Raw genomic sequence first — 25,842 nt, 5'->3', positions numbered from 1 at the left:
AGCAGCTGGCGGGGCCGGGGGCGCTCCAGGGGAGGCCCATGGGGACAGCAGGTGGGGCTGGGGCAGAGACCTGGCCCCAAACATTGGTGGACCCAGGCTCCCAGGCCCTGAATATTGCTGGAGCACGAGCACCACGGGCCCCTATAACTCGCCGACCCTCCAAGGTGTGTTTATGCAAGTTCTCGGTTGCAGAAATTTGTCCTGTATTTATTTACTGCTGAAAAACACCATAAGTTAGATTCTGACTGTGTGGAGACATCAGCTATTACAGAAACCACATTATAATGTTTACTTTGCTTACTATAGATGGGATTATAATAAAAATGTCATAGGAAAGATCCAAATGAGAACTCTAGCCTGTGTTCTTGCACATAGGTTGTTAAACCCTGGGAATTGCTGAGAGCAGATTTAATCGGGCTCTATCCAGTATCCCAGAAGCGATACCAGTATGTACTGACAGCTACAGATGATTTTTCAAAATAGGTAGAAGAATTTCCACTTAGAACTATGAAAGCACATGAGGTGGAGAAGAAGACATGTGAAATGATATATTAACATGGCTGTCCAGAGCAGATACTGGCAGATCTAGGTTCAGAATTGAATAACGAGGTAACAGTTTACATTTGGTGTTATTTTCACTATATGGTCAATTACACAATCATGGCGGTGTGACACATCGCTTCAGCAGACCATGCCACCTAGACAGCAGCAGACTGGATAAAAACACAGATGAATCCATCACAAGATAATTTTAGGGTATTTATTTTCAAATAATCAGCGTAAGTTTAGGGCACTCTGCCATGGATGGCATATTGTGAATAAATCTTCAAAACTGAATTATGACATTGAAAATGTTCATAATGCATCACGTTTAAAACAAACAGTAGTCCTAGCAATGCCATGTGATGTGCCTCCCCTCACACGCTGCTCAGCCAGCTCTTCAAGAAATTAGGTTCAATCGCTAATATCAAGGAATTTCACCAATCGGTCACTATTTTTACAGAAAAAGGGAGTACTGGTGTCACCTTAGAGACTAACCAATTTATTTGAGCATAAGCTTTGGTGAGCTACAGCTCACTTCATCGGATGCATTTAGTGGAAAACACAGTGAGCATTTCCACTAAATGCATCCGATGAAGTGAGCTGTAGCTCACCGAAGCTCATGCTCAAATAAATTGGTTAGTCTCTAAGGTGCCACCAGTACTCCTCTTCTTTTTGCGAATACAGACTAACACGGCTGCTCCTCTGAAACCTATTTTTACAGAGCATTCCAGAAGGTGGTGGACAGAACCCAGAGGAATGGTGATGAATTTCCTGGAGCAACTTTCTTTTCTTTGTACTCTAAACCTCACATGACAACAAAAATAGCACCCTTTCGACTGATTTATGGCCGAGAAGAAAGGTCTCCCAATAAAACTTCACCAAATTTCATGTTTTGTGTCATTAAGTGCCAGCATATTAAGTTAATTTGTGATGATTCAGTAAAGGAATACAACCCTCTTCTCTATTTCTTTCTCAAACTACATTTGTTGTGTCCTTATAACCAAGAACGTGGAAAGCCTGGCAGTACTTTGAAATCAACAGTGCACACTCAAAGTACATTGCCTGCAAATAATATTTCTAAAGAAAAATAAATCAAAAAAATGAGATTGTAGAAGACATTTTTGTATTTCGCAGGGGTAGGCAACCTATGGCACGTGTGCCAAAGGCAGCATGCGAGCTGATTTTCAGTGGCACTCAGACTGCCCGGGTCCTGGCCACCGGTCCGGGGAGCTCTGCATTTTAATTTAATTGTAAATGAAGCTTCTGAAACATTTTAAAAACCTTATTTACTTTACATACAACAATAGTTTAGTTATATATTATTGACTTATAGAAAGAGACCTCCTAAAAATGTTAAAATATATTACTGGCACGTGAAACCTTAATTTAGAGTCACTAAATGAAGACTCGGCACACCACTTCTGAACAGTTACCGACCCCTGGTATCTAAGAAGACAGCATTTGAGGTTGGGGACCGCGTTTTGTGAGAAAAAGAAAGGAAGGGTCATATCTTGATTACCGATTATGTGCAGCTAGAAAGTGAATTAATGCTGACAGAACTTCAAAGAATATTATATAATCTTGTATGAGATAATTTAAATATATTGCTTCATTAATTCTATCATTTTTTCACCTATTAATTTTCAAAGGTGTAGTGCAGGAGGTGGGTGTATGTGCCCTGCCTTCCAGAGAGAACCAGTCAAGACAATAAAGAGGACCGGGGGGAGAGAGAGAGAGAGCAGCTGCACATGTGTGTAGTTGTGATGTTTATGACACACGTACATTGTAACTGAACAACCCCATCTGACAATTTAATAGTTTATTTTGTGAAGATAAATATTTTGGATTTCTTGAAATTCCACAGTTGAAATACAAATGACGTTATTTAGAGAAGTTAAACTTCAATACAGATTTGAGGGAAGAATCAGAAAATAAATGTAAATTATTCCATTTCTAAAAATATGTTTAGATGCTTGTTTCTGAAATACTGTTGAAATGTAAATTGAAATATTCTTGTATTTACACCTTGTTACAATAATATTTTCTAAATTAGAATAATCTTTTTTCTTTCCTATTTTACATTGAGATTTCACAGGGGTAGAAAATTCTGGCAGGAGTGAATGACCCCATCCCCCACCATCTGCTGCCCCTGGGGCAGGGGACGGGGCAAGGTGAGGGCTGGGGGTTGCCAGGTGTCCGGTTTTCGACTGGACCCTCCAGTGGAAAAGGGAAACTGGCAGCGTCCGGGCAGCACAAAAACTCCAGTAGCTGCAGTAACCGGCCCCACCACAGGGGGGTGGGAGGAGCAGCAGCGCTGGGGGGGCCGGTCTGTGCCGCGGGGTCACTGTCAGGGACCGAGATTCCCCCCGGCCGGAGCCAGGACCGGGCAGATGATCAGGGGAGCAGCGTTTGTACCCCCAGCGTTGAGACCGGGACTGAAATAAGGGCGGAGCGTCCCGGAGAAGGTGTCAGTGAACGTGAAGAGATGGGACCCGTCAGTCACATTGTAAAACGAGACCTCGCCCGCCCCATAGTCCAGGAAAATCCCCACCCGGCCGGGCCGGACGCTCACAGGGAGGGAGGTCGGGGGGGAGGTGAGGGCTGCGAATTCCCCGTCCCTCAGCCACACGACCCAGAATCCATTCCCAGGGGAGAAAAAGCTCTCCCCCTTCCTGCTCACAGATTCCCGACAAACCCCCAGAGTCCATCTCGTCTTGTCTCCCACCCCCACCTCCCAGTAACGCCTCCCGCCCGCGAACCCCTCAGCACCCAGCACTTCAGGGAACGTATCAAATCTCTCAGGCTTGTCGGGCAGATCCTGGCGTCTGTCTCCGTGTCTCACACGTTTCCGATCCTCAGACAGGACGAGGTTGGGATGAGCCGTGTCTGGATCCAGAGTCACGTCCACTGGGGAGAGAGTCACAGAGTCAGGGCCGGGGGCAGCGGCTGGTCACTGGGATTCAGGGGAAATTAACCTGCGTCCCCGTTAATCGCTGGGGGGGGGGTTGTTGTCTGAGGGGAGTCAGGGCCCCTCTGCCTGTGAGGAGACAATGGGGGGAAGGGGCAGGAGGAGCGGGGGAGGGGTGGGGAGGGGTCAGTGGGGGCGGGGCAGGGGAGAGGCTGATGCTGGGAGAGGAAAGGGGAGGGGCAGGTTACAGGAGTAGAGGGGGGAGGAGTAGAGGGGAGGGGCAGGTGACAAGAGTAGCGGGGGGAGGGGTAGAGGGGTGGGGCAGGTTACAGGAGTAGAGGGGGAGGGGTAGAGTGGAGGGGCAGGTTACAGGAGCAGAGGGGGGAGGGGTAGAGGGGTGGGGCAGGCACAACGGCAATGTGGGGACAAGGGAAGGGGCAGGCACCATAAGAACAGATGGGGGGTGAAGGGCAGGATCCTGGGGGCTGCAGGGGGTGGGGGGAGGGGTGGGCTCCATGGGAGAAGAAGGGGACGGACCCCAGGGGGCTGCGGGGGCCAAGGGAAGGGGCGGGCACCAGGGCGCAGAGGGGTGTGAGGGAATGGCGGAGCTCCAATGGGGCAGGGGAAATCAAGGGGAGGGTGAGCTGCCAGGGGGTGAGATGATGAGGAGTGGGGAGGTGGAACCATGGGGGGTAGCGAATGGGCAGGCACTGGTGCTGGGGGGCAGAATGGGGGGTGAGGGAGCAGGTGAGCCGAAGGGGGGCAGAGAGAGGGGTGTGGAGAAGGGCAGGACCTAGGGGGGCAGAGGAGTGTGAAGGGAGATGTGGGCACCAGGGGGGCAGAGGGAGGATGAAGAGAGGGGTGGGACCCAGAGATTAGGAGAGGGGGAGGAGAGGGACGGGGCAGTGCTGAGGTGAGGGGAAGGGCAGAGACCAGGGGTTCAAAGGGAGGCAAGGGAAGGGATTTTCACCAGGCGGGCAGAGGGGGCAAAGGAAATGGCAGGCACCAGGGAGGCAGATGGGGCAAGGGTAGAGCTGGGACTTGGGGCAGAGGAGGAGCTGGCACCAGGGGACTAGAGGGGTGGTGAGGGGTGCAGGTGTCATGGAGCCAGAGGGCGAGGGGAGGGGCAGAGTGAGAAATAAAGAGAAGGTGGCATGGATGATGGTGGCAGAGGGGCGAGAGGAGAGTGGGGTCAGTGGGGCAGAGGGTGGTGAGGGGGGGCACCAGGGAGGAAGGGGACAAGGGGAGGGTCAGGTGTTGGGGGCAGGGGGAAGGAGGGATGGGGTCGGCACCAGAAGGGTGCGGGGGGTAAGGGAAAGGGTAGGTGCCAGGGGGATTGAGGGGGTTGAGCAGAAGGGCAGACACAGGGAGGGCAGAGGAGGGGAGGGACAAGCACCAGGGGGCAGAGAGAGGCAGGGGCAGGTGGGTAGAGGGAGGTGTTAGGAGACAGCATTGGGGAGAGGCAGGTGCCGGGGGGTCAGAGTGGGGCGAGAGGAGGGGTGGGCACAGGAGGATGAGGGAAGGGTGTGTGCCAGGGGTCAGAGAGGGTGGGGAGAGAGGCAGGTGCCAGGAGGGCTGAGGGGAGTAAGAAGGGCAGAAGCCAGGACAGCAGAAGAGGGTGAGGGGTGGGACGGCCATCGGGGGTAGAGGACGTGAGGGCAGTGGCAGGCACCAGGGAAGCAGATGGGAGTGAGGGATGGGGTGGGAGACATGGCAGCAGAGAAGGGAAAGGGGAGAGGTGGATGCGAGGACATAGCGGTGGTGTGAAGTGATGGGTGGGCTCCAGGGTGCAGAGGATGTTTGGGGGAGAGGGGAAGGTGCCAGGAGGGCAGGGGGGGAAGGGGGAGGTTTTCAGTAGGGCAGAGGTGGGTGGAAGGCTGGGGCATATGGCAGGGAGGCAAAGTGGGGGGCAGAGGGGCCTAGGGAAGCAGAAAGTGGGTGGGAAGAAGGGGAGGGGCGAGGAGGAGGGTTCAGAATAGATGCAGGGTACAGGTGGGCGCAGGGGTGAGAAAAGGGTCAGGGAGGGGCAGGAGCCAGAGGGCTGAGGGAGAGGCAGGGGTCATGTGTGGTTGGTTTCTCGCTAACAGAAGGTTGGTGCTGGCCCCACACACACTGGGGGTGCAGCCCTTCCCCAGGGGGCGCAGCTGGGACTCTCCATGCTGGCGGGCCCCACGGGGATCACCTTCCAGCCAGGCAAACCCCACAACCAGCCCCTCCCCTCTCCTGGTCCAGCCCGTCCGCCATGGGGCAGTGCTCTGGGTTGGGCTCACTGGGGCGGCTGTGCAGTGGAGGATTCTGGGGGGGTGTAAATGCGAACTAATAGGCTGTTGCTAATGAGGCCAGGGCAGTGGGGAGGGGAGGGGGCATTTCCCTACTTACTGCCCCCTCCATCTGGGGGAAGCTGCACCAGGCGCCAGTCCCAGTTCACATCCGCACAGCCAGTCTGCCCTGGGGGTTTGCATCCATGCAAGGAAATCCCGGCAGACATGGCCTGAGACACTGGTGTGCCAGGGGCCGTAACCCTTCCCGCCACTGGGGTTATGGGTCAATAATTGCAGGGTGACTGGAGCAGGGGAGCTGGACTCTGGGTCTCCCAGGTCGGGGCCCGACACACTGGGCTGCAGAGTCAGACTCACTCCCACGCTCTGGTCCAGTGCCCAGGGCAGTGTTTAGACAAAGGGGGACGTCATCAGACCCCCAGAGCCCAGCAGCTCAAGCCCTCATGGCGTCCCACGGGGGGAATTGAACTTGGGGCTCCCCGCTGAGGGCCCAGCCACGGGGCTAAAGGCTGGAAGGGAAGCGGCGGCACCTTTCTGTTCATTGAAACTCGTCAGCAAACTCGACATGAATTCGCGAAGAGTTTCTGTCGACCCGAAATATAATTTTGCAGCAAATAAACTATTTGTCCAAAACATTTCACCCAGCTCCATTTCAAACGTGTCCCAGCAACTGAGGAGCCCAAATCCCAGTGACTTGCAGTGAGTGACTCTCAACATCCCCAGAAACACAAAGTTATGGGCAGGTCAGACTCAGGACATCAGCTGTGAAACACTCCAGAGCTGCTATTTAATTTGCCCTGGGTAAAAAAAATTCCCCCCGAGCCCCTGATCTCGCCCCCAAAATCAGGCTGAAAATGGAGACGCCCACAAATCAGCCTGAACTCTGCTCAGAGCGATTGTCCCATGGGCGATGCTGGTGGCACAGACCCTCTGCAGCTGCACCTGGGCGTCTCCCAGAGCAGACAATGGTCACAGAGACCGTCCCAGAGCCCCAGCGCCCCCAGCCATTCAGTGCGATAACAGCGATGCTCACACGTGGTGACACCCCCAGTGCCCGCAGCGGGCAGGGCGAGGGCCTGTCCAAGGAACAATGTGTGCGAGCTGCAGGAAGGGAGACTGAGGCTGGAGATGAGGAAACACTTTCTACGTCTCAGGGCAGTGAAGCTCTGGACCGGGTCCAAGGGAGGCTGTGGGATCCCCGTCACTGGAGGTTTGTAAGAACAGATTGGACAAACACCTGCCAGAGATGGTCTAGGCCCTGCCCCAGCACCAGGGGCTGAGCTAGGTGACCTCTCCAGGTCCCTTCCAGCCCTGCAGTGCCACGAGTCTAGGTTACAGCTGTTCCTGGGACGTGGTGTGTGGCACGTGGCACAGTTAACACTGTTAGTGACCATAGCAGCTCAGCGTCCCTGCCGGGGGCCTGGACTGGCATGTGGATGCTTGTACCCAGCTCAGCAGGGTGTTACTGGGCCATGTGGACAGGACCTAGGGTTGATACTTGTCCACAAGGTTGCCAGGCGTCCGTCCTTCACCACAGACCCCTCATCCCCAGCCCCACCCCAGAGCCCGCATCCCTCCCTCACTCTGAACCCCTCGGCCCCAGCCTGGAGCTCCTTCCTGCAACCCAAACCCCACATCCCTGGCCCCACCCCAGAGCCTGTACCCCCAGTGGAGTCCTCACCACCCCTGCACCCAACCCCCTGCCCTAGCCCAGAGCCCTCTCCCCCACCCTGAACCCCTCATTTCTGGCCCCACCTGGAGCCCACATCCCCAGCCCAGAGCCCATCCCCCCCTGCACCCCAATCCCTTGCCCCATCCTGGAGCCCTCTCCTGTACCCCAAACCCCTCATCCCTGGCCCCATCCCAGAGTCCGCACCGCCAGCCGGAGCCCTCATCCCCCTCCCACACCCCAAGCCCCTGCCCCAGCCCGGTGAAAGTGAGTGAGGGTGGGGGAGAGTGAGCGACGGAGGGAGGGGGGATGGAGTGAGCGAGGGCGGGGCCCCGGAGAGGGGGAAGGGCAGAGCCTCAGGGCAGGGGCGGGGCAGGGGTGTTCGGTTTTGTGAGATTAGAAAGTTGGCACCCGACCTGTCCAGGTTTTCCCAGGATTGTCCCTTTGTCCATGTCACTCTCCTGGGAAATCTGTGAGTCTGTCCAGGACGTGACAAGTCCCAGGTGTGTCAATGGCTGTAATGGGGGAGCTGCGGGGTGACCGTGCCTACGCAAAGGGAGCTCTGGGTCCAGAGTGCCTGGAGCTGCAGAGACGGGGCAGCTCGGAGCAGTGAGTGAGATCGGGAGCTCAGGGCCAGCAGGGCCCAGTCACCCCTGTGCAGGTACCAGCCGCGGGGGTCACTGCCGGGGGCAGCGGGGTAGATCTGGCGCCATGTCCTGCTCGGTGAGGTTGGTACTTGGGGCAGTCCAGGAGCAGGAGCCTGTGGTGGCTGGTGCCCTCTCCCGGGATTCGGATGGGGAGACGGTGCCCGGGTGAGGGGACAGGTGATGTCCATGAAGCAGGCAGATTTCCTGTTTTGTTGGACCTCAGAGGTGGCAACCCTAACAGGACCCCAGCGGTGTTTATGTAACTGCCCTGGATGCCCCCCTCCCTCCCAGCTCTGTGTGGTAGGATACCCCGGAGTGCATGGACCCTGGGCCAGTGGGGCTGCAATGTGTGTGCATGGCCCCTGGGCTCTCTGATCCCTGCTGGAACAGCCCCGACTCCCCCAGCAGGCACCAGGGCACACACAGGGTCAGGCAGGAGGCTGGGAGCAAACACACACACAGCTCAGCCCCGGCTGTGAGGCAGAGAAGCTGCCACGTGGGCACAATTGGTTGTAACTGGGTCAGGGGAGTGTCACAAGCTGGTTTTAAAACCTGTCTGCCCTGGCAGTGGGGACAGGGCCTTCCTCCCCCCAGATCCAGGGGGACACTGAATAGCTCCTGTCTGGGCATGTTCGGGGAGAAGGAAATTGTGGGGAAAAGGGCAGGAGGAGCGGGGGAGGGGTAGGAAGGTGTCAGTGGGGGCAGGGGAGGGGACAGGCTAATGCTGGGAGAGGACAGGGGAGGGGCAGATGACAAGAGTAGAGGTTGGAGGGGCAGAGGGGAGGGGCAGGCACAAGGGCACTGGGGGGGGTAAGAGGAGCGGGCACCAGGTGGACAGAGCGGGGTGAAGGGAGGGGCAGGTTCCCAGAGGCTGCAGGGGGTGAGGGGACAGGTAGGCACCAGGGCAGAAGAAGGGGATGGACCCCAGGGGGCACAGGGATGTGAGGGAATAGGGGGCTCCATTGCGGCAGGGGGAATCAAGGGGAGGGACTGATGCCAGGGGGTAGGGGGGATGAGGAGTGGGGCAAGTTCCAGGACCATGTGGGGGAGGGAATGGGCAGGCACCAGGGGGACGGAGTGATGCAGGATCCCGGGGGCAGAGGGTCTGGCTAGGGCAGGGACAGTCAGCAGTGGGTGGAGGAGGGCAAGAGGAGGGGCAGGTGCCATGGGGCTACGGGGGGAGGGTGAGCAGAGGAGCATGTGCCAGGGGAGAAAATGGGATGATGGGAGGGGCAGGCACTGGCAGGGGCTAAGGGGGAAGGGGAGGGACTTGCATCAGGGCCATAGAGTGTGAGTGAGGGGCAGGACTGGTGCCAAGGGAAAGAGACAGATGAGGGGAGGGGTGGGCACCAGGGGTCCAAAGGGTGGGATAGAGAAGGGGTGGGTGGCACTGGGGGATGGGGGGGGAAGGGAAGGGGCTTGCACCAGGGGACACAAGGGGTGAACAGAGGGGCAGGCACTAGGGAGGCAGAGGGGGAGTAGAAGGAGGGGCTGGCACCAGGGGAAAAGGAGGGGGTGGAAGAAGGCGCAGGTGACAAGGGGACAAAGAGGGGTGAGGGGGTAGGACAGTTTTCAGAGGGGCATGCAGGGGCAAACGGTGGGGCAGACCCCAGGGGGCAACAGTGGAGCGAGGGAAAGGGCAATCATAAAGGGGGAGAGGGGCATGAGGGGTGGGTGACAGGAAGACAGAGGTGGGATGAGGGAAGGGGTAGTCACCAGGACGGATGGGGGGGGCGATGAGCAGAGGGGTAGATACAAGGAATGGAGAGAGGCGGGTACTGGGGGGCAGAAAGTGGGGTGTGGAGAAGGGCACGCCCTATGGGCAGCGGGGTGTGGAGATGTGGGCATGAGGGGGGAAGAGAGAGGGGGAGGGGAGGGGTGGGACCCAGAGGTTAGGAGATGGGGAGGGGAGGGGCAGACACCAGGCAGGCAGAGGGGGCAAAGGAAGGGGCAGGCACCATGGAGGCAGAGGGGGGCAATGGTAGAGATGGGCCTCAGGGGGGCAGAGGAGGAGTGAACAGAGGGGCTGGCACCAGGGGACTAGAGGGGGGTGAGGGGTGCCGGTTTTAGGGAGGCAGAGAGTGAGGGAAGGGAAGGGGGAAGAACTAAGCGGAAGGTGGCAGGGGAGGGGTTGCAAGGGAAGGGGCAGGCAACAGGGGGTGGGGGTGCAGGAAGTGGCTTGTACTGAGGGGAGAAGTGGGGGCAAGGGCGGGAGAAGGAAGGGGCAGGAACTGGGGGCATAGTGGCGGAGAGACAAATGCTGGGGGGTTGGGGGACAGTGGTGGGGCATGGGCTGGGGAAGGCACCAGGGACAAATGGGCGGAGGTGGCGGTGAGGGAAAGTGTGGTCATCAGTGGGTAGTAGGGCAAGGGAAGGGGTGGGTGCTGGGGGGCACAGGAGGGTGAGCAGATGGGCAGGCAGCAATGGGACAGTGGGAGGGGCAGGTGCCAGGGGGACAGTGGTGAGGCATGGAAAAGGGCAGGCACCAGGGACAACAAGGGGCAAGAGGCAGTATTGGGGGCAGAGAGGAGCAAGGGAAGAGGTGGGTGCCAGAGGGGCAGGGGAAGCGGGTAAAGGAAGGGGTCAGACAAAAAGGAGGGAAGGGGGTGGGGACGAGTGGGTGGCAGGAGATGGGGGGTGAAAGGAGGGGTGGTCACAAGAAAGGCAGGGGGTGGGGCAAGTAAATGGGTGATGGGGGAAGAGGGGCATGAGGAGAGTGGAGTCAGGGGGCAGAGGGAGTGAGGGGGGTGGGCATCAGGGAGGAAGGGGGCAAGAGGAGGGGCAGGTACCGGGGGTCAGGGTGAGTGAGGGAAGGGGTCGGCACCAGGAGGGTGCAGGGGGGGAAGGGAAAGGGCAGGTGCCAGGGGGATTGAGGGGGTTGAGCAGAAGGGCAGACACAGGGAGGGCAGAGGAGGGAGGGATAGGCACCAGGAGGTAGAGAGGGGGGCGATGGGAGGGGTGTGCACGAGGGGCCAGAGCGGGGCGAGGAGAGAGGCAGGGCAGTACAGGGAGGTGTTAGGAGAGGGGATCGAGGAGGGGCAGGAGCCAGAAGGTGAGAGTGGGGCTAGAGGGGGGATGGGCACAGAGGGACGAGGGAAGGGAAGGGTGCCAGGGGTTAGAGAGGTTGGGGAGAGGGACGGGTAACAGGGGGGCTGAGGGTGGTGAGAAGGGCAGGAGCCAAGACAGCAGAGGAAGGTGATGGGTGGGGGGGCATGAAAGGGCAGAGGGGGTGAGGGCAGTGACAGGCACCAGGGGGGCAGGGGGGGCGAGGGGAGGGGAAGGAGACATGGCAGGAGAGGGGGGAAAGGGGAGAGGTTCATTCCAGGAGGTAGCAGGGGGGTGAAGTGATGGTTGGGCTCCAGGGTGCAAAGGCTGTTTCGAGGAGAGGGGCAGGTGACAGGACGGCAGGGGGAGAAGGGAGGGGTGAGTTCCAGGGGGGCAGAGGTGGGTGGAGGGCAGGGGAACATGCCAGGGAGGCAAAGTGGGAGCAGAGGAGCAGGGGCCCAGGGGAGCAGAAAGGGGGTGAGAAGAAGGGGAGGGGTGAAGATAGAGGCAGGGGCCAGGTGGGCACAGGGGTAAGGGAGGAGCGGGAGCCAGGGGGCACAGGGGCATGAGGAGATTGGCAGGTGCCAGGGGACAGAGGTGGGTGGAGGGCAGGGGCAGATGACAGGGAGACAAAGGTGGGGAGAGGGGCAGGGTCCCAGGGGGAGCAGAGGGGGTTTGGGGTGAGGGGACAGGATAGAGGCAGGGGTCAGGTGGGCACAGGAATTGAGGGAAGGGTAAGGGAGGGGCAGGTGCCAGGGGGATAGAGGGAGGTGAAAGGGGGCAAGAGGGAAGGTGAAGGGGGCAGGTCCCAGGGAATCTCTGTTGCTTTGGGGCCGTGTGTGGCTGGTTTGTTGCAAAGACAAGGTTGGTGCCATCCCCACACACATTGGGGGTGGAGCCCTGACCCACGAGGCGCAGCTGGGACTCTCCATGCTAGGGCACGGGCAGGGTGTCTGGGCTCACTGGAAGGCGACAGGGTAGTGGGAGATAGGAGTTGAGGGGTGCTGGGGGGAACAGGGGCCATTGCTAATGAGGCTGGGGCAGTGGGGAGGGGAGGGAGCATTTCCCCACTTGCTGCTCACTCCATCTGGGAGAAGCTGCACCAGGGTCCAGGCCCAGTTCATACCAGGAAGATCCATTCTTTGCTCTACTGAGTTATAGATCAACCCCAACAGCAGCTACTGGATATAGTGCAGCACAACTCCCGGTGGGAAGAAGACTCAGAACTACCCTCCCAACTTTGGAAAAGAATCTATCTCCAAAGTTGTCAGACATGTAAAGAGTAGTCAAATTGAATAAAAAGGCAAAAAGAGCTTGCAAACACTTTTACAACAAACATCACTTAGAAAACTACCAGGCCTAGAACCCGGTGACCATGTTTTTGTCAAACTGGATGGAGAAAAATAATGGAATATTCCAGGTGTTGTAAAGAAAAAGAATTCAATACCCAGGCTGTATGTGATCAAGACCAAGAGAGGAGAGTTCAACAGAAACTGTCAACATCTACAATTTGTTCCTCAGAAAGAACAATCAACTGAGCAAACTCTGCAGATGACGGATGCAGAACAAGAAGATGACTCAAGGATTCCAGACTGACCATAGTCAGTCGTTGGAACTAATGGACAGCCAGATAACGAAGCTGTTAAGTGTTCGGGTTGTGTAATTAAAAGACCAGCACCATTAAGAGACACCTAACAGACTGATCTGGACTGAACTTCAAAGACAGTGAGATAATGTAAATATTATAAATGGTCGGAATGTAGAACTTAACGGGGGAGATGTAATGGAACGCTAAACTGTATTATGCTGTTCAACCACTAGTTAGCGCTGGGTGTAAAATACCATCTTTAAGCTAACCTCAGTCATACTTGGCGCAAAATTCAAGGATTTTGTGATGAACACATCTGGTATGTATCTGGCTGAGAGGGAAGCTCCGTAGCCAGCACATATCTGCTACAGGACCATCACACCAACGACGAAAGCCCAGGGTTATTGACTACCTCTGCTATGGCCAAAGAGTTGTTCTGAACTATGACATGCTGAAGACTATGGGGGATTTTACCCATGACATGAGCTACATAGAAAGTTGGGGAATCAAACTCCTGGTCTCTTCACACTTCGGTGACGAGAAGAAAATTATGGCCAAGGGCCTTGCAGATTTCCTTGTGGCATCAGGGCAGGAAGTACCCCTCACCCCACTCCAGCTGCAGAACATAACCAAGTATCAGCCATGGTCAAGCCTACCTGTGAATACAGGTTGGCTCTGGGGGTGGGGGGAAATGTATGAAGAGGGCTGGCCCTTTTATGGGAGTTAGGGACCAGACTACCTGTGACAGGCTCCTGTAAGGGAGAATGAGACAACCCAGACCAACATGGAAGGAATTAAATCCCTATGTGGCTAGTTGGCAGCTAAATAGCTAATGAGCCTGAAAAAGGGTTACCAGGGCTCAGCTGAAGGAATCCTCGGGACAGGAAGCTGCCGAGAAGAGGAGCTCCCAGGCGAGCTCACCAGAGCAAGGAGCCTGGAAGGGGTGCTTCCAGAGCAGTGGTCCCCAGACTGGGGGTCGTGCCCCCCTAGAGGGTGTGGAGGAACATTTCGGGGCATGGACCAGCACCCAGGGGTGTCGGAAAGGGAAAGCCAACCAGCCTTACTCTGCCCCCACCTCCATTCTGGTCCCACCCTAAGCCCCAGCTGCAGCTCCGGCCCCAGCCTCAGCCACCAACCCCTGGCCCTGCTCCAGGCTGCGACCCCAGCTGCAGCTCCAGCCCAACCGTGGTTCCGCCCCCGGCCAAAGCCCCCAGCTCCTGGCCCCAACTGCAGCCCCAGTTTCAGCTCAGGCTGCACCAACAGCTTTGCTCCCAGCTGAAGCCCGCGGTTCCCAGCCCCAACAGCGGGTCCACTTCCAGACACGGCCCCCAGCTCCTAGCCCCAATTGTAGCCCTGTTCCTGGCCCAGCTCCCGACCGCAGCTCCCGGGGTGGGGGCACAAACCAGGTAAGGGAGGGCATGACCAAAAACCTTTGGGAACCACTGTCCTAGACAGAGGAGCTCACCTAAGGGGGAGGCGCTGCCAGAGATGACAGCAGCAGCTGTAGAAGGACAGAGCCCTGGAGAGCTGCCACCAGCTGGAGAAAGTGGATGCAGAGAATAAAGGCACAGTCTGAAATGACCCCAGCTCCGGGAAGGAGGGCTGGAGTCATGTGATTCCAGAAGGGAAACTAATCCAAGCCCAGCTCCGGGAACGAGGACTGAGGACTCCTGACTTGAGGAAAGTGAGGAGCTTCAGTGAGAGCTGGAGGCCAGAGCAGAGTGAAGGAAAAGATTTTATTTTGGGGTTTACTTGGACTCAGAGCAGACCCCAGGAGGGGACTTTTCTCTCAGATCTTTTGGACTTTTTGACTGTAAGACTTAATTTAAGAAGTGCTGAAGAGGGTAAACTGAGGCAAGATGCTTGCCAAGACACCCTGAAATGACTGAGGGTGGTACGTGTGGGAGCCACCCCACGATAAGTCTACAAAACTGCAACCAATTTAACAGAACTGCTGCCCCTTCCCCATACAGACAGAGCCTTGCTCTCTTCAGTCTGTCTGGGTGGGCCCCTCACCACAGCATCTGACCCCAACAGAGCCTGCAGCACAGAGTGGGAACCTACAGCGAACACAGCACAGGGTTTTGGGCCACCCACCTGGCTTCCAGTGTCTCTTTCCCAGCTCCCAGGCTGCTCCCGCTCCCCCACAGCCTCCAGCTCCCCACAACCTCAGGCTGCCTCTGCCCTGCCCTGTTCCCTGGGGGGGTGACCCAGGGTCCAGCATGTAGCCATCAGCGTCACTACAATACTGTCTACCACACCCAGAAGACAGGCACAGGATGGGCTCAGTGAGTGGCTGGCCCCACAATGGGAACCCCGTTCCCCCTCCCCCAGTATTTGCTGCTGCCCTTGCTGGGCCTTGTCTGCACTCAGACCAGGAGCCCTGTGGGGCTGGCAGCCCCTTGTTCTGTCTCTGCAGTGCCTGGCTCACTCGTGGGCACTATACCAATAACAACACTCACTGCCCAGCCCCTAAGGGCTGCATTACAGTGCGGGGCCTTCCCCATTGCACACGGGGACACTGGGGCGCAGGGAGGCCTGGTTACTCTGCCCCACGCATTCACCCAGCGACAACCCCGAGCTGCCGGACCCGGGTCCCTGGGGTCAGAGCGTGGGCAGTCGAGCGGCAGTGACCGGCCGGGGCTGCTGCGGGGGTGGCAGGAAAGGGTTAATCCCAGCAGGGTGGCGCTTTGCTGCCCGGCCCTGGCTGGTCTCTGCCCTCTGGGGGCAGCACAGGGCGCGTGTCTCTGAGCAGGTCCCTGCCCACTCGCCCGGCCACTCGCCCCGACACAGAGAACCCAGGTGCTGGGGGAGGAGCAGCCCCAGCAGCGCCGCATTGGCCCTGGCACGGGCTGAGCCTGCGAGCGCAGCACCAGAGGCCGCGGCAGAGGGGGGGGCTCAGCCATCGAGAGCAGCAGGGTCCCCCCCCACCCGCAGGGGAGGGGTCAGCGCTGGGACAACAGGCCGGGCTGGGCCAGGGGCTGGGAGCTCTGGCAGCCAGCGCGGGGCCGGCACCAAGGGCCCTGCTGGAGACCCTGGGCCTGGCCAGCCGGGAGCGGCCAGCGAGTGACTCAGGGCCTGGGGCCCTGCCCAGGACGGGGTTTCCGGGGGGGTGACAGGAGGCTCCCCAGGGGCTGAGGATCCCCTAGAAGGAGGCACGGAGGTGACTGGCTCAGGATCCCCACAGGCTCAGGGGCCAGGGCTGTGGAATGGCCCAGAGCCCAGCCGTGTTCAGGGTCCGGTGGGCACAGACTGGGCTGGGCTGGGGGCAGCGAGGGGGGAGGGGAGCAGGGATGTGCTGGCTCCAGCCAGCCCCAGAGAGGAAGCTGCTTCCCCCACAGCCTGGGGTTCCTGCTCCCCGGAGCCCTGAGATCCCGGCCCTGCAGCCGGCACCCACTGTGCAGCCTCCATCGGCCGGGACAGACACACCCAGCTTGGCCCCTTCGACTGCCCCCTACTGGGGGGTGGGTGGGAAGAGGAGAGGGCGGGGGTAGGGTGAAAGAGCCAGTTCAAGTATCACAGACCGAGCTCACTGAACCTTCCCACTCCCCCTCTCCTCTGCCTTAGCTTCTTCTCTGTCCTTCCTCGCTGTCAGGTTTCTGTCTTTGCCCCCAGTCTCCGCGCTGGGGTTGTGGGGAGGGGTTTGGATGGGGGCAGCTCATGCTCAGACACTGTGACAGGATCACACTCTTGTGTGTGAATCTCACTCACTGAGCAGCAAACCACTGACCCAACCTCACACTGGGCTGTGCTCAGAGCAGACAAGGGGGCTGTAGGATTCAGCTGGTTACCCAGTAACACACGGCCCAGGTCAGACCACAGCAGCCAGACCAGCCCCTCCTCCAGCTCAGAAAGCTCGGCCAGCCTTAGCTAATGGGGCCTGGAGCAGTGCTGAGCGGTGGCCACACAACGCAGCCCTCACCTGTCCCAGGAGAGAGGCACAGACACATCATCCGTTACCAGTCTGTGCAGCTCCCAGCACTATGGGCTCAGTCCAGGCCTCACAGCACCTGGCTCAGGGACACCCATTAACGCAGCCACGGAGGGGTCAGGATGTCACAGTGATGGGGCCTGGTCAGACACCTGGGCAAGTACCAGCAGGTGGCTGTAAGTAGCAGGTAAACTGCCCAGCAATGAGCACATCAGCCTCCAGCTATCACATAGCTCCAAGCCTGTCAGCGGGGTGCAAGCATGTCCTGGGGTCCCAGGCTATGTCCAGATCCCCAGGCACAATACAGCTGAATGTCCCAGGAGACACCACTCACCTCTGAATCTCTCCAGCGCTTCCCTCATGTCAAGGGAAATTTTATACACGTTCTTCAGGTCAGTAGAAACAGCTTCTGGTTCCTGGAGTTTCATATTCTCACTCCTATGAAGAAAACGTCCCATCATCACTCAGCTGCTCTGTACACTCGTCATCCCAGAACCACCACCAAGAATATAAGAGCAATGAACATAGGAAACACACCTGCTCAATGTGCTTTTCACATCCTGAAAGGAAAAAGAGAATTAATGTCCTGTATTAACACAATGTGCGTAAAACTGTATGAGTCTCACTCTGGGCATCAAACTTTCATCTTGAAAATAGATCAACCCTCCCAGGCTTCACTGTTTTGAACACTTGTTTCATATATATAGGGGAGACAGGAATTTAGCTAAAGGGTTCTCCCTTCTAGGGACACAACCCATCAGTATCTGTGTTTATCGACTGTGTTGGGTCCAATGTTCTGGGGTCAGAGCAGGGATGGGTTCAGCTCAGTATCATTTTGTATTATCCATTTAGTCTCCCACGGCCTCACTGGATCTCCATGAGGAGAATTCCCCTGTATCATGAACTGTGATATTTGGGAACTGATGGAGCCCTTAGCCTCATGTTCTGTTTGTCAGTAACACATTGACTCTAATTGTTGGAATCCAGACCCATAGAGCTGAGTTATAATTCTGGATGGGTGGAGAATTTTGATGCCATCTCACCTTCAGCAGCTCCGCAACCGGTTGCTGACATTTCTCCTCTAGCTCTGTGATCAGCTGCTGCAGAGAGGAGCTTTGCCGGGAGAGTTTGGTGACATTTTCCTGTAGTCTCTGCAGAGTCTCCCTCTCCTCCTCCTCCAGGCTCTGCAGAAGCAGCTGCTCCTCCTCTTTCAGCAGTGTGTGCAGTTTGTTAAATTCACCTGAAACCATCTCTCTCTTATTCTTCACTTTCCCCTTGAGATAGAAAAATAGGAAAGGCATAGAGAAAATGTGAGCCAGATGTTGAGTTACACAGACTGGGCCTCTGTTCATGAAACAGGGGATATTAGATCACTATCAGTTTGGAAGGGAATTTACTTCACATGGCCAGTTCCGTAGTGGGGTTGTCTCGGGTGCTTTGTAAAGATTCAGTATGTTATTGCAGGTGGCATGGGATGGACAAAGTGGAGTGGGGAGAAACTGAGGGGACAGTAAAGATTTACAGGGGGCTATACAGGGCGTCCGTGGGAGGATTTGGTTGCCAAGTGCTGGGCACTCAGACACCCCAGGGACCCATCACAGCGGGATGTGGGCAATGCTCCTTCTTTGACAACCAGCTCCCAGGGCTGCAATGTTCAGGACCTAGGGCTGGTGCTAATAGTCCTTTGGGTGCCATGCTGGGGCTCACATGGGTGTTGGGCGCCCAGGGCATTGTCAGGGCTGGCTTTGTCCTCACCGAGCCTGGCCGAGTGCCCCATGCCCATGGGCCCAGTGCCCCTGGGATCGCAGTCTTTAGGGAGCCCTCCAGACTCACAGAGTAGCAGGTTGCTGATGCCAGCTGTGTCCCCACCTGGTCTCTGAAGGGAGCTGTGGGAACGATGCTGAGCCGGTGCTGATCCTGGCAGGGGGAGGGACTGGCTGCTCTGCACTGGCCTCTCTAGCTCCCCTGCAGCTCAGCCCAGAGCTGCTGGGTTACCCTGGGGTGAGCCTGCCCCCCAGTGTGACTCGGGCCACAGTGATGTTGGGAAAAGTCCCTCTTCCTCTCCCTGAGATGCCAAAAGGGCCAGGGGCTTCAGCAGCTTCCCCAGCCCTTGTCCCCTGCCCCCAGAGCCCTCCTCCCTGAAACCCCAGTATGTGCGCCCCCAGCCCTTCCCCCCACCAGCCTGTGCCCTGTGCTGACCCCCCTCCCCTTCCCTATGCAGGGCTCTAACCCGTCTGTCTGTCCGGCTCCCTGTGTGGTGGGGGAGGGGCCGTGCTCAGTTCTGTGTCTGAAGAGGCAGCTGCTTGAGCGCTGTAACGTCCACCTCATACCTCTGCCCCGGCTGACCCGAGCCCCCAGGGCAGCCCTCCAGTACCCCAGGGTCCCTCTGCCAATGGGCTTTGGACACCGACCCATCCCCCAGACCAACCCCCACCCCGCCCTTGGGAGTGCTGCAGCCACAGGGCACTCAGACAACTCGGGTACAGCCCTGATAAGCCCCAGCTCCCTCAGGAGACCCTCCTGGCACCTGCCCGAGGCTTTGTGCATGTGGCCTGGACCCTGCAAAGGGCCGTGGGCCTGCAGCCTCCTTCCCCTCCCGCCCCCTGGGAGCTGTTGAGTTACAGCTAATTCGAGTGGCGCAGCGTTACCATATCCCCTAACGTCTCCCCCCATCAGACACGGACAACGCATCCTTCATGGGGGCCTGTCACCTCCCGGGCCCTGCTCCCGCCCGTGGGGATACTCCCCACCTGGCTCAGGCCCATGACGGCCCCTCTCAGTGGGTGACTGGCCGCCCCTGCTGGGCCTCATCTCACAGTCGCTGGGGCTGCAGTTACTCTGCACCGAGTGACACTGATCATTGGGCTGTGACCTCTGGTGCTGTGGGACGTAACTCGCTCTCACTGGGCGATAATCAAGAGTTTCAGAAACACCCCAGTGACTGTCCCAAGGTGCAGCTGTCTCCATGGTGCCAGCTGGGAACTTTGCCGGACACATTCAAACCTGGCTGTTAATTGTTATGCACCTAAATCTCTATTGTCTGAGGAACTGAGCACCAACTGTTTCCGGTGCGGGGAGTGGGAGCTGCTGCGGTTCTGTCCTCTGGAAACCAGCCCACTTCCGCCGGGCTCTAAATACGGCTTCAGGTGCAGAACCAGAGGCACCCAGCTCTGAGCATTTCAGCTCTTGTAAATGGCCATTTTAATCTGAATAGTGGGACACCTGCTTCTCCTCTCCTCCCTGCTGCTGGCGTCTTCCTCACACCCCCCACGCTCTCTGCAGGGATTTCACTGGAAAAGGCAGGTGAACCGGAACAGACATTTTGTCCCATGGTTCATCACCTGGCTGCAGACGAGCACAGGAAAAGTCACAGTAACAGAGCCTGGGATGAAGTGGCGACGTGATGGCAAGAGGCTGTGAGGTGGCCGAGTGCTGCCTGGCTTTACGCTGACCTGCCCCTGGCTCTGCTCACTCAGGGGGTGTCCACACTGCAATGAAGGTCTGACAGCACCGTGTGTAGACACAACCCCGGCTAGCTTTGATCTAGTGAGCTCGGGCACTAGTAGCTATGAAGCTGCAGCAGCACGGGCTGTTCACACCCACCCAGACCCCTGGGTGTCACTCAGGGACTAGCCTGCAGCTAGCTGCTGGGGCCATGTAGACGCCCCTGGGGGCAGATTTTCCACAGAGCTCCACACCCACCACTGGGTTCGATGCTCAGAGGAGCTCAGCTCCCAGCGTGCCCCCAGCCCAGCCAGCTGAGCGAATCTGAACCTCACCCATGGGGGCAAATCCTCCTCCCAGCTCCCAGCTCCAGTGTCTGGCCCAGGCACTGGGCAGATTCATTGCAGGGACTGTGGGTGCAGGGAGAGAAGGAACAATCTGTTTCCTCCAGGCTGCAGAGAAGCTGCAGAGCTTTGTCATGGAGGCCACTGAAAACCGATGGCTGGAGCAGCCGACACACCCTCCCCACCTGCAGGAGGGAAACAGGATCCATGGAATAGTGAAAACACTGCACCCAGTATGGAGAATTTGCCCCCTCAGAGATCTCAGGGGTGGGTCTGCACCACTGTACAAGGGCCAGGAACTGCCCCTCCTCCTCCGCCTACAGGAGCTGCTGCGCTGAGATCCCCACCGGAGACACAGCCTGATGCTGCCAGCACCCTGGATGGCAGGTACCACAGGCCAGGGGAGGCTGAGCCTCCCCAAACAGGATGCAGCGCCCCTCCCTTTGGAGACATGCTGCAGACCTGCCGCCTGTGGAGTCCTGCCTGCACCCCGCCCAGAGCCCTCGCTCCCGCTCTTCCCCCGAACCCCGCAGCACCCGCCGCTTGCCGCCCGCCAGCTGTGTGGGGGGCCCCGCCACTTGCTCCTCTCTGCCCCTCCCCTGTCACACGCCCTTAAGGCAGGAGGGGGCAGAAAGGAGCAAGTGGCAGGTGAGGGGGCCTTGGGGGAGGGGTGGGAGACAGGAGAGAGCTGGAACGGTGAGCGGGGAGCCACTGGGGAGTGGTCTGAGCGGGTGTGGGGCATGGGGCAGAGCAGGAAGGGAGCGTGGGCGAGGCCTCGGGGAGAGGAGGCCAAATGGGAGTGGGCAGGGTGATGATCTGGGCGGCGGGGAGGTTCCGGCACTCATGGCCGGCCTCCCCAAACGCTGGAGGCATGCACCCCCCATGGCCAGCACCAAGTCTGTGCAACGGAGCAAACAACCAGAGCAGGTTCATAACGTCATCCTGGAGCTTTTCGGTCCCAGCATTCCTGGGAACGCTGCAGGGGAAAGGGCTCAGGGAGGAATAAACCCGTACACCCACCTGCCACTCTGTGGTTTTCTTCTTTTCTTTAGACATCAGAGCCAGGACCTCTTGCAGCTCCTTCCTCAGAGGGCCCAGGGCTCCCTGGAGTTTCACCTGCAGGGGCATCGTTGCGAGAAACAGCCATTAGTCTGCCTGTCCGATGGGTGGACAGTACTATCCATATTGGCATTTCATACATAAACAGTAAAATACCCTGGAAGGAGACTTGGCTCTGCCAGCCCCAAAGGTCTCATGGGAGCGGAGATGCCAGTCTCAGACTGGGGGGCTCTGCTTTGTGCAGACACTCAGGACTTCTCAAGTCCTGTGTTTTAGCTAAAGTTTCCCATCCCTGAGCACAGGCCAGAGGTGAAGCAGCTGGGAAGGTTCTGAACGATCCCTCCTGCCAGTGCGAGTGAAGAGGCTGGGACAGCACCTCGCTCCACTGTACCCCAGACCCAGGCCAGGAACAAGACCCCACTGTGCTCTCGTCTGTCCAGGCTCCCATGTGGCCTCCCTCAGGCAGCAGCTGAGCACCTGAGCCAGTGCAATCCCGTTAACTGTACAAGGTGAAGCTGTGATGTGGCTGGAGTCAGTGAGGAACAGGGAACACACTCGGTCTGGGGGAATGGGCCACCCATAATTATAACTGCTCCAGAGCATAGGCGCCGACTCTGGGGGTGCTCCGGGGCTGGACCACACACGGAGAAAAATTGGTGGGTGCAGGCAGCTCTTCACCCCCCGCCCAGCTCACCTCCGACTCCACCTCTGCCTCCTTCGCAAGCGTGCCTGCTTTTCCCACCCCGGGCTCCCAGCAGCGCGAAACAGCTGTTTGTCACAGCTGGGAGGGAGGGGGGAAGAAGGGGGAACGCAGCACACTCAGGGGAGGAGGCGGGGCTGGGATTTGGGGAAGGGGTCCAATAGCGGCAGGGATGGGGTGGAGTTGGGGAGGGGCCAGGGGGCGCGAGCACCCACCAGCGCTGGAGAAAGTTGGCGCCTATGCTCCAGAGCTGCAATAACCCAGGGCTCTCTTCCCCTTTGACAGCAGGTGATTCATTCACACAGCAGAGCAACGTGCTCCTGCCCTGTCAGCCCCGCTCTGTGCCACACCCCAGCAGCCCCCCAGAGCTCCCTCCTGAGCCCCTGCCAGAGATCTCCCCGTTTCACTCTCTCGCTTTTCTCTGATCCCTTGAGTTTTCTCCTCCTCTCTGCCCAAGGGCCCAGGGCTGCTGCTGCTGCTCAGAGATCCTGGGGCTGCTCGGCTGACACCCCTACAGTGCTGCTGCAGGGTAGCAGTGAGGGAGGGAGCCAGCAGGGGGCGGTGAGAGACATGGGGTGGAAAAGCAGCCTTTGCATCCAGCAAAACAGCTTCATAAATGAGCAGAGATCAGAAGGGAGGGCAGGGGAGAAGAGGGCCAAGTATGGCTTGATTCTTTGAAGCTCCACCCACAAAATAAGCTCCGCCCATGTGAATCACCAAAAGGAGACACCATGATCTGTTCATAGTCCCCTTCTTTCAGCAGCGGAAGCTGGGTTTGAAAAGCATTCAGAATCTCAGAGAAAAGTTTCCCACAGCCGATATCTTTTAAGACTTGATATTCTGATTCTGTGGCCACACTGCCAGATCATTCATTTTTTTATAGCATCTCCTGTACAGTGACGGCTTTACAGAGCTGAGTGATGCTTCACGCCTGTGACAGGCAGTTTTCAGTGAAATCAGCCTGTAATTAAAATCCAAAGTTATTACTCATTAAACTTGACAGCAATTCCCTACCTTGTACTCCTGGGCAGCCTCTTCTATGGGAACCACCGTGTGAGCTCTGTGAGTCCGGGACAGATGGCAAACCACACAGACAGAAGTTTGATCCTCTTCACAAAACAGTTTCAGAGTCTCCTGGTGTTCCCCACACACCCTCTCTCCTCCTGCCCCCTTCGCTGCCTGTAAACTCAGCCGCTTGGCGATTTCTAGGACATTTGCCAGCTGCCTGTTGGGCCTGAGGTTTCCCTGTTGCACAGTTTCTCTGCACTGAGGGCAGGAGGTGTCTGTATTCGATCCCTCCCAGCACTGGGCGATGCAGGCTCGGCAGAAATTGTGCCCACAGTCTATAATCACTGGGTCCTTAAAATACTCTAGACAGATGGGGCATGCAGCTTCCTCCTGGAGACTTTCCACGGGGTTGTCGGTGGCCATAGCTCCCTCCAGGCAGTGGAACAGGGTAAGTTTCTATTTCCTGAGCTCAGAGATATGCCCCGCCTGCAGCAGCAGCAACTGGGTGTTTCCCTTCCTGGAAGTGCTTTAGGCTGTTTGCTGAGCTGGAGCCAGATCACAGGTAACATTTCAGCATTGGAAGCTTTGGTGAGAAATGTCCCAATAAGGCTCCGATCCTGCAATCAGCCCCCTCTGCTGGTGTGTGTGTGTGTTTTGGGGGCGGTGTGGCAGGGCAGGGGTAAACCCCTTTAAGGCCCTACCAGAATGCTGGCTGCAGCCTACTCTCTGGCCAGGAGGCCAGGGCTAGAGACGCAGGTATTCAGCAGAGAGCCCAGCAGCAAGCCCTAAGAAGGGCTGGCTCTGAGGAGCATGCTGAGCTACGTGGTGACAGCTGGGCTGAGGCACCAGAGGGCTATAAAAGCCCTGGGCAAACCTCAGTGAGGAGACTAGCCCCACAGAAGACAGGAGGGCAGCATCGCTGTCTCCTTACCAAGGAAGGAAGCCTCAAAGGCTAGGAGACCCTGGGGAGGGTCTGTGGGACACTAGCTGTTGGGGGATCTGGGAACTGCATGAACCCTGTAAATAAAGACACTTGGGTGAACCAACAAAAGAAGGCGTGAAGGACTCTATTATACTAGCCTAAGCACAGGCTCAAGAGGGAGAAAACCTGCACTGACCCTGTGACAGGAGGGTCACTGGGGATTCGCATGGAGATCAGCATCCCTCTGTCCTGATGAGCTTACAGAATTGCATGTCTAAGGAGTGATACTTAGGCTTGGCAGAATTCATTTGACTTAATATGTAATTTTGACAAATAAGATTAATATTTATTTGTAAGGGTTTTTTTGGTATTTATCTATTTAAACTTTCAAAGTTTGTTTTTATCAATATTATTGTTCATGGCTGTGGGAAATTGCGGGGGGGGATGTTCAGAAAATATTTTTGTCAGACAATAATTAGTTTGACAGTAGACACAGCTTGAAAAAATTAAAAAGTGTAACTGTTAAAACACAAATTGTCAACATCACATGTCAAAACATATGAAGTAAATCTCCTTAAATCAAACTCTACTAAGTTCTCAAGCAGCATTTTCCTTACTGTGGCTATTTGAAAATTTCACTTATCAATGGAAATGTTTCTCCATGGTTTGTGCGTACAGTGAAATCAACATTTACTGACATCTACTGATAACATCTAATCCTTCCAAGTCTAGGGATATTCAATTCACAGGCCAAAAACTTGGTTAAGCTGGAATCAACGTTTCAAAGGCCTGATTCTGACATATGCTAAGGCAACTCACCCTCAGTGTAAAGGAGACGCAGTGTCAAAAGTGTTGCCAGCATTCATGATATTATAACGAGTCTTATGAACATAAGAACGGCCAGACTGGGTCAGTCCAATAGTCCATCTAGCCCAGTATCCTGTCTTCTGACAGCGGCCAATGCCAGGTGCTTCAGAGGGAATGAACAGAACAGGTAATCATCCAGTGATCCATCCCCGTCACTCATTCCCAACAGAGGCTAGGGACACTTCAGAGCATGGTTTTGCCGGCTATTTGGTGTGTTGGTTAAAGCACCAGCTCCTGGAAGCATGTGATGAGGTGAGACTCTTGGCCTTTGTTTCCTAAACAAAGGAAGTTTCTAGCTTTCTTGATTGCAGAGAAAAACAATGTTTTCTGAATGCAACCTAAAAGTCTGAGAAGCCAGACAGCAAATAGAAAGAACCCAACATTTATTATTAACTATTATTTTGAAGTCTCATGGTTTTTAAGGCAATCATTGCAGGAGTTCTAATGATTTTTAAAAGTTTGCAGTTGGCAGTACTGGGAGAATTCAGGCCTTAAATGTAATGCCATCATTTATCTAAAACAGCACAGTCAATGGAAAGGGAAACAGAGAGGGCAAGGTGTGGGAATGCGCATAGGGCCAGGCTGTGGGCCAAGCCACAAATGAGCACAGGCCCCCTGGAGTAAGGGTGAAGTAAAGAGAGAAATTAGAATGTTCATTTTTATGTTTAGGTCATTAGAGCCTTTGCTGGAGAAGCCAGGCCTGAAAACACGAAGTGATCACTGCCAATGCAGTATTGCCAGCAGCACGTAATCAAAAATCTTGAGGTTGGCTGAAGAAAACAAGAGGGTTTTTCTTCTAAAAAATTACATTCTGGAGTGTTTGTTTGTTTCTGAGCGTTCATGATTCATTCTGGTCACGTTCTCAACTTTTTCTACTCAGCCATGAGA

At 56.7% G+C, this 25,842-nt stretch overlaps 1 protein-coding gene across 1 annotated transcript; it reads right to left on the bottom strand.

Annotated features, from left to right (window-relative positions):
• Positions 1 to 2,545: 2,545 nt before the first annotated feature.
• Positions 2,546 to 23,592, bottom strand: LOC144274962 (E3 ubiquitin-protein ligase TRIM39-like). The gene is made up of 6 exons (XM_077834051.1): positions 23,172 to 23,592; positions 21,419 to 21,514; positions 17,654 to 17,884; positions 17,148 to 17,170; positions 16,945 to 17,048; positions 2,546 to 3,450 (listed from the first exon to the last, which is right to left on the bottom strand). Exons 1-6 carry the CDS (start codon positions 23,586 to 23,588, stop codon positions 2,891 to 2,893), a joined length of 1,431 nt encoding a protein of 476 aa, XP_077690177.1. The 5' UTR covers positions 23,589 to 23,592; the 3' UTR covers positions 2,546 to 2,890.
• Positions 23,593 to 25,842: the final 2,250 nt, after the last annotated feature.

Source organism: Eretmochelys imbricata, chromosome 14 (genome assembly GCF_965152235.1).
Source record: "Eretmochelys imbricata isolate rEreImb1 chromosome 14, rEreImb1.hap1, whole genome shotgun sequence".
Lineage (NCBI taxonomy): Eukaryota > Metazoa > Chordata > Testudines > Cheloniidae > Eretmochelys > Eretmochelys imbricata.
The sequence above is the reverse complement of the archived record's forward strand: the minus strand, read 5'-3'. Positions and strand labels throughout refer to the sequence as shown.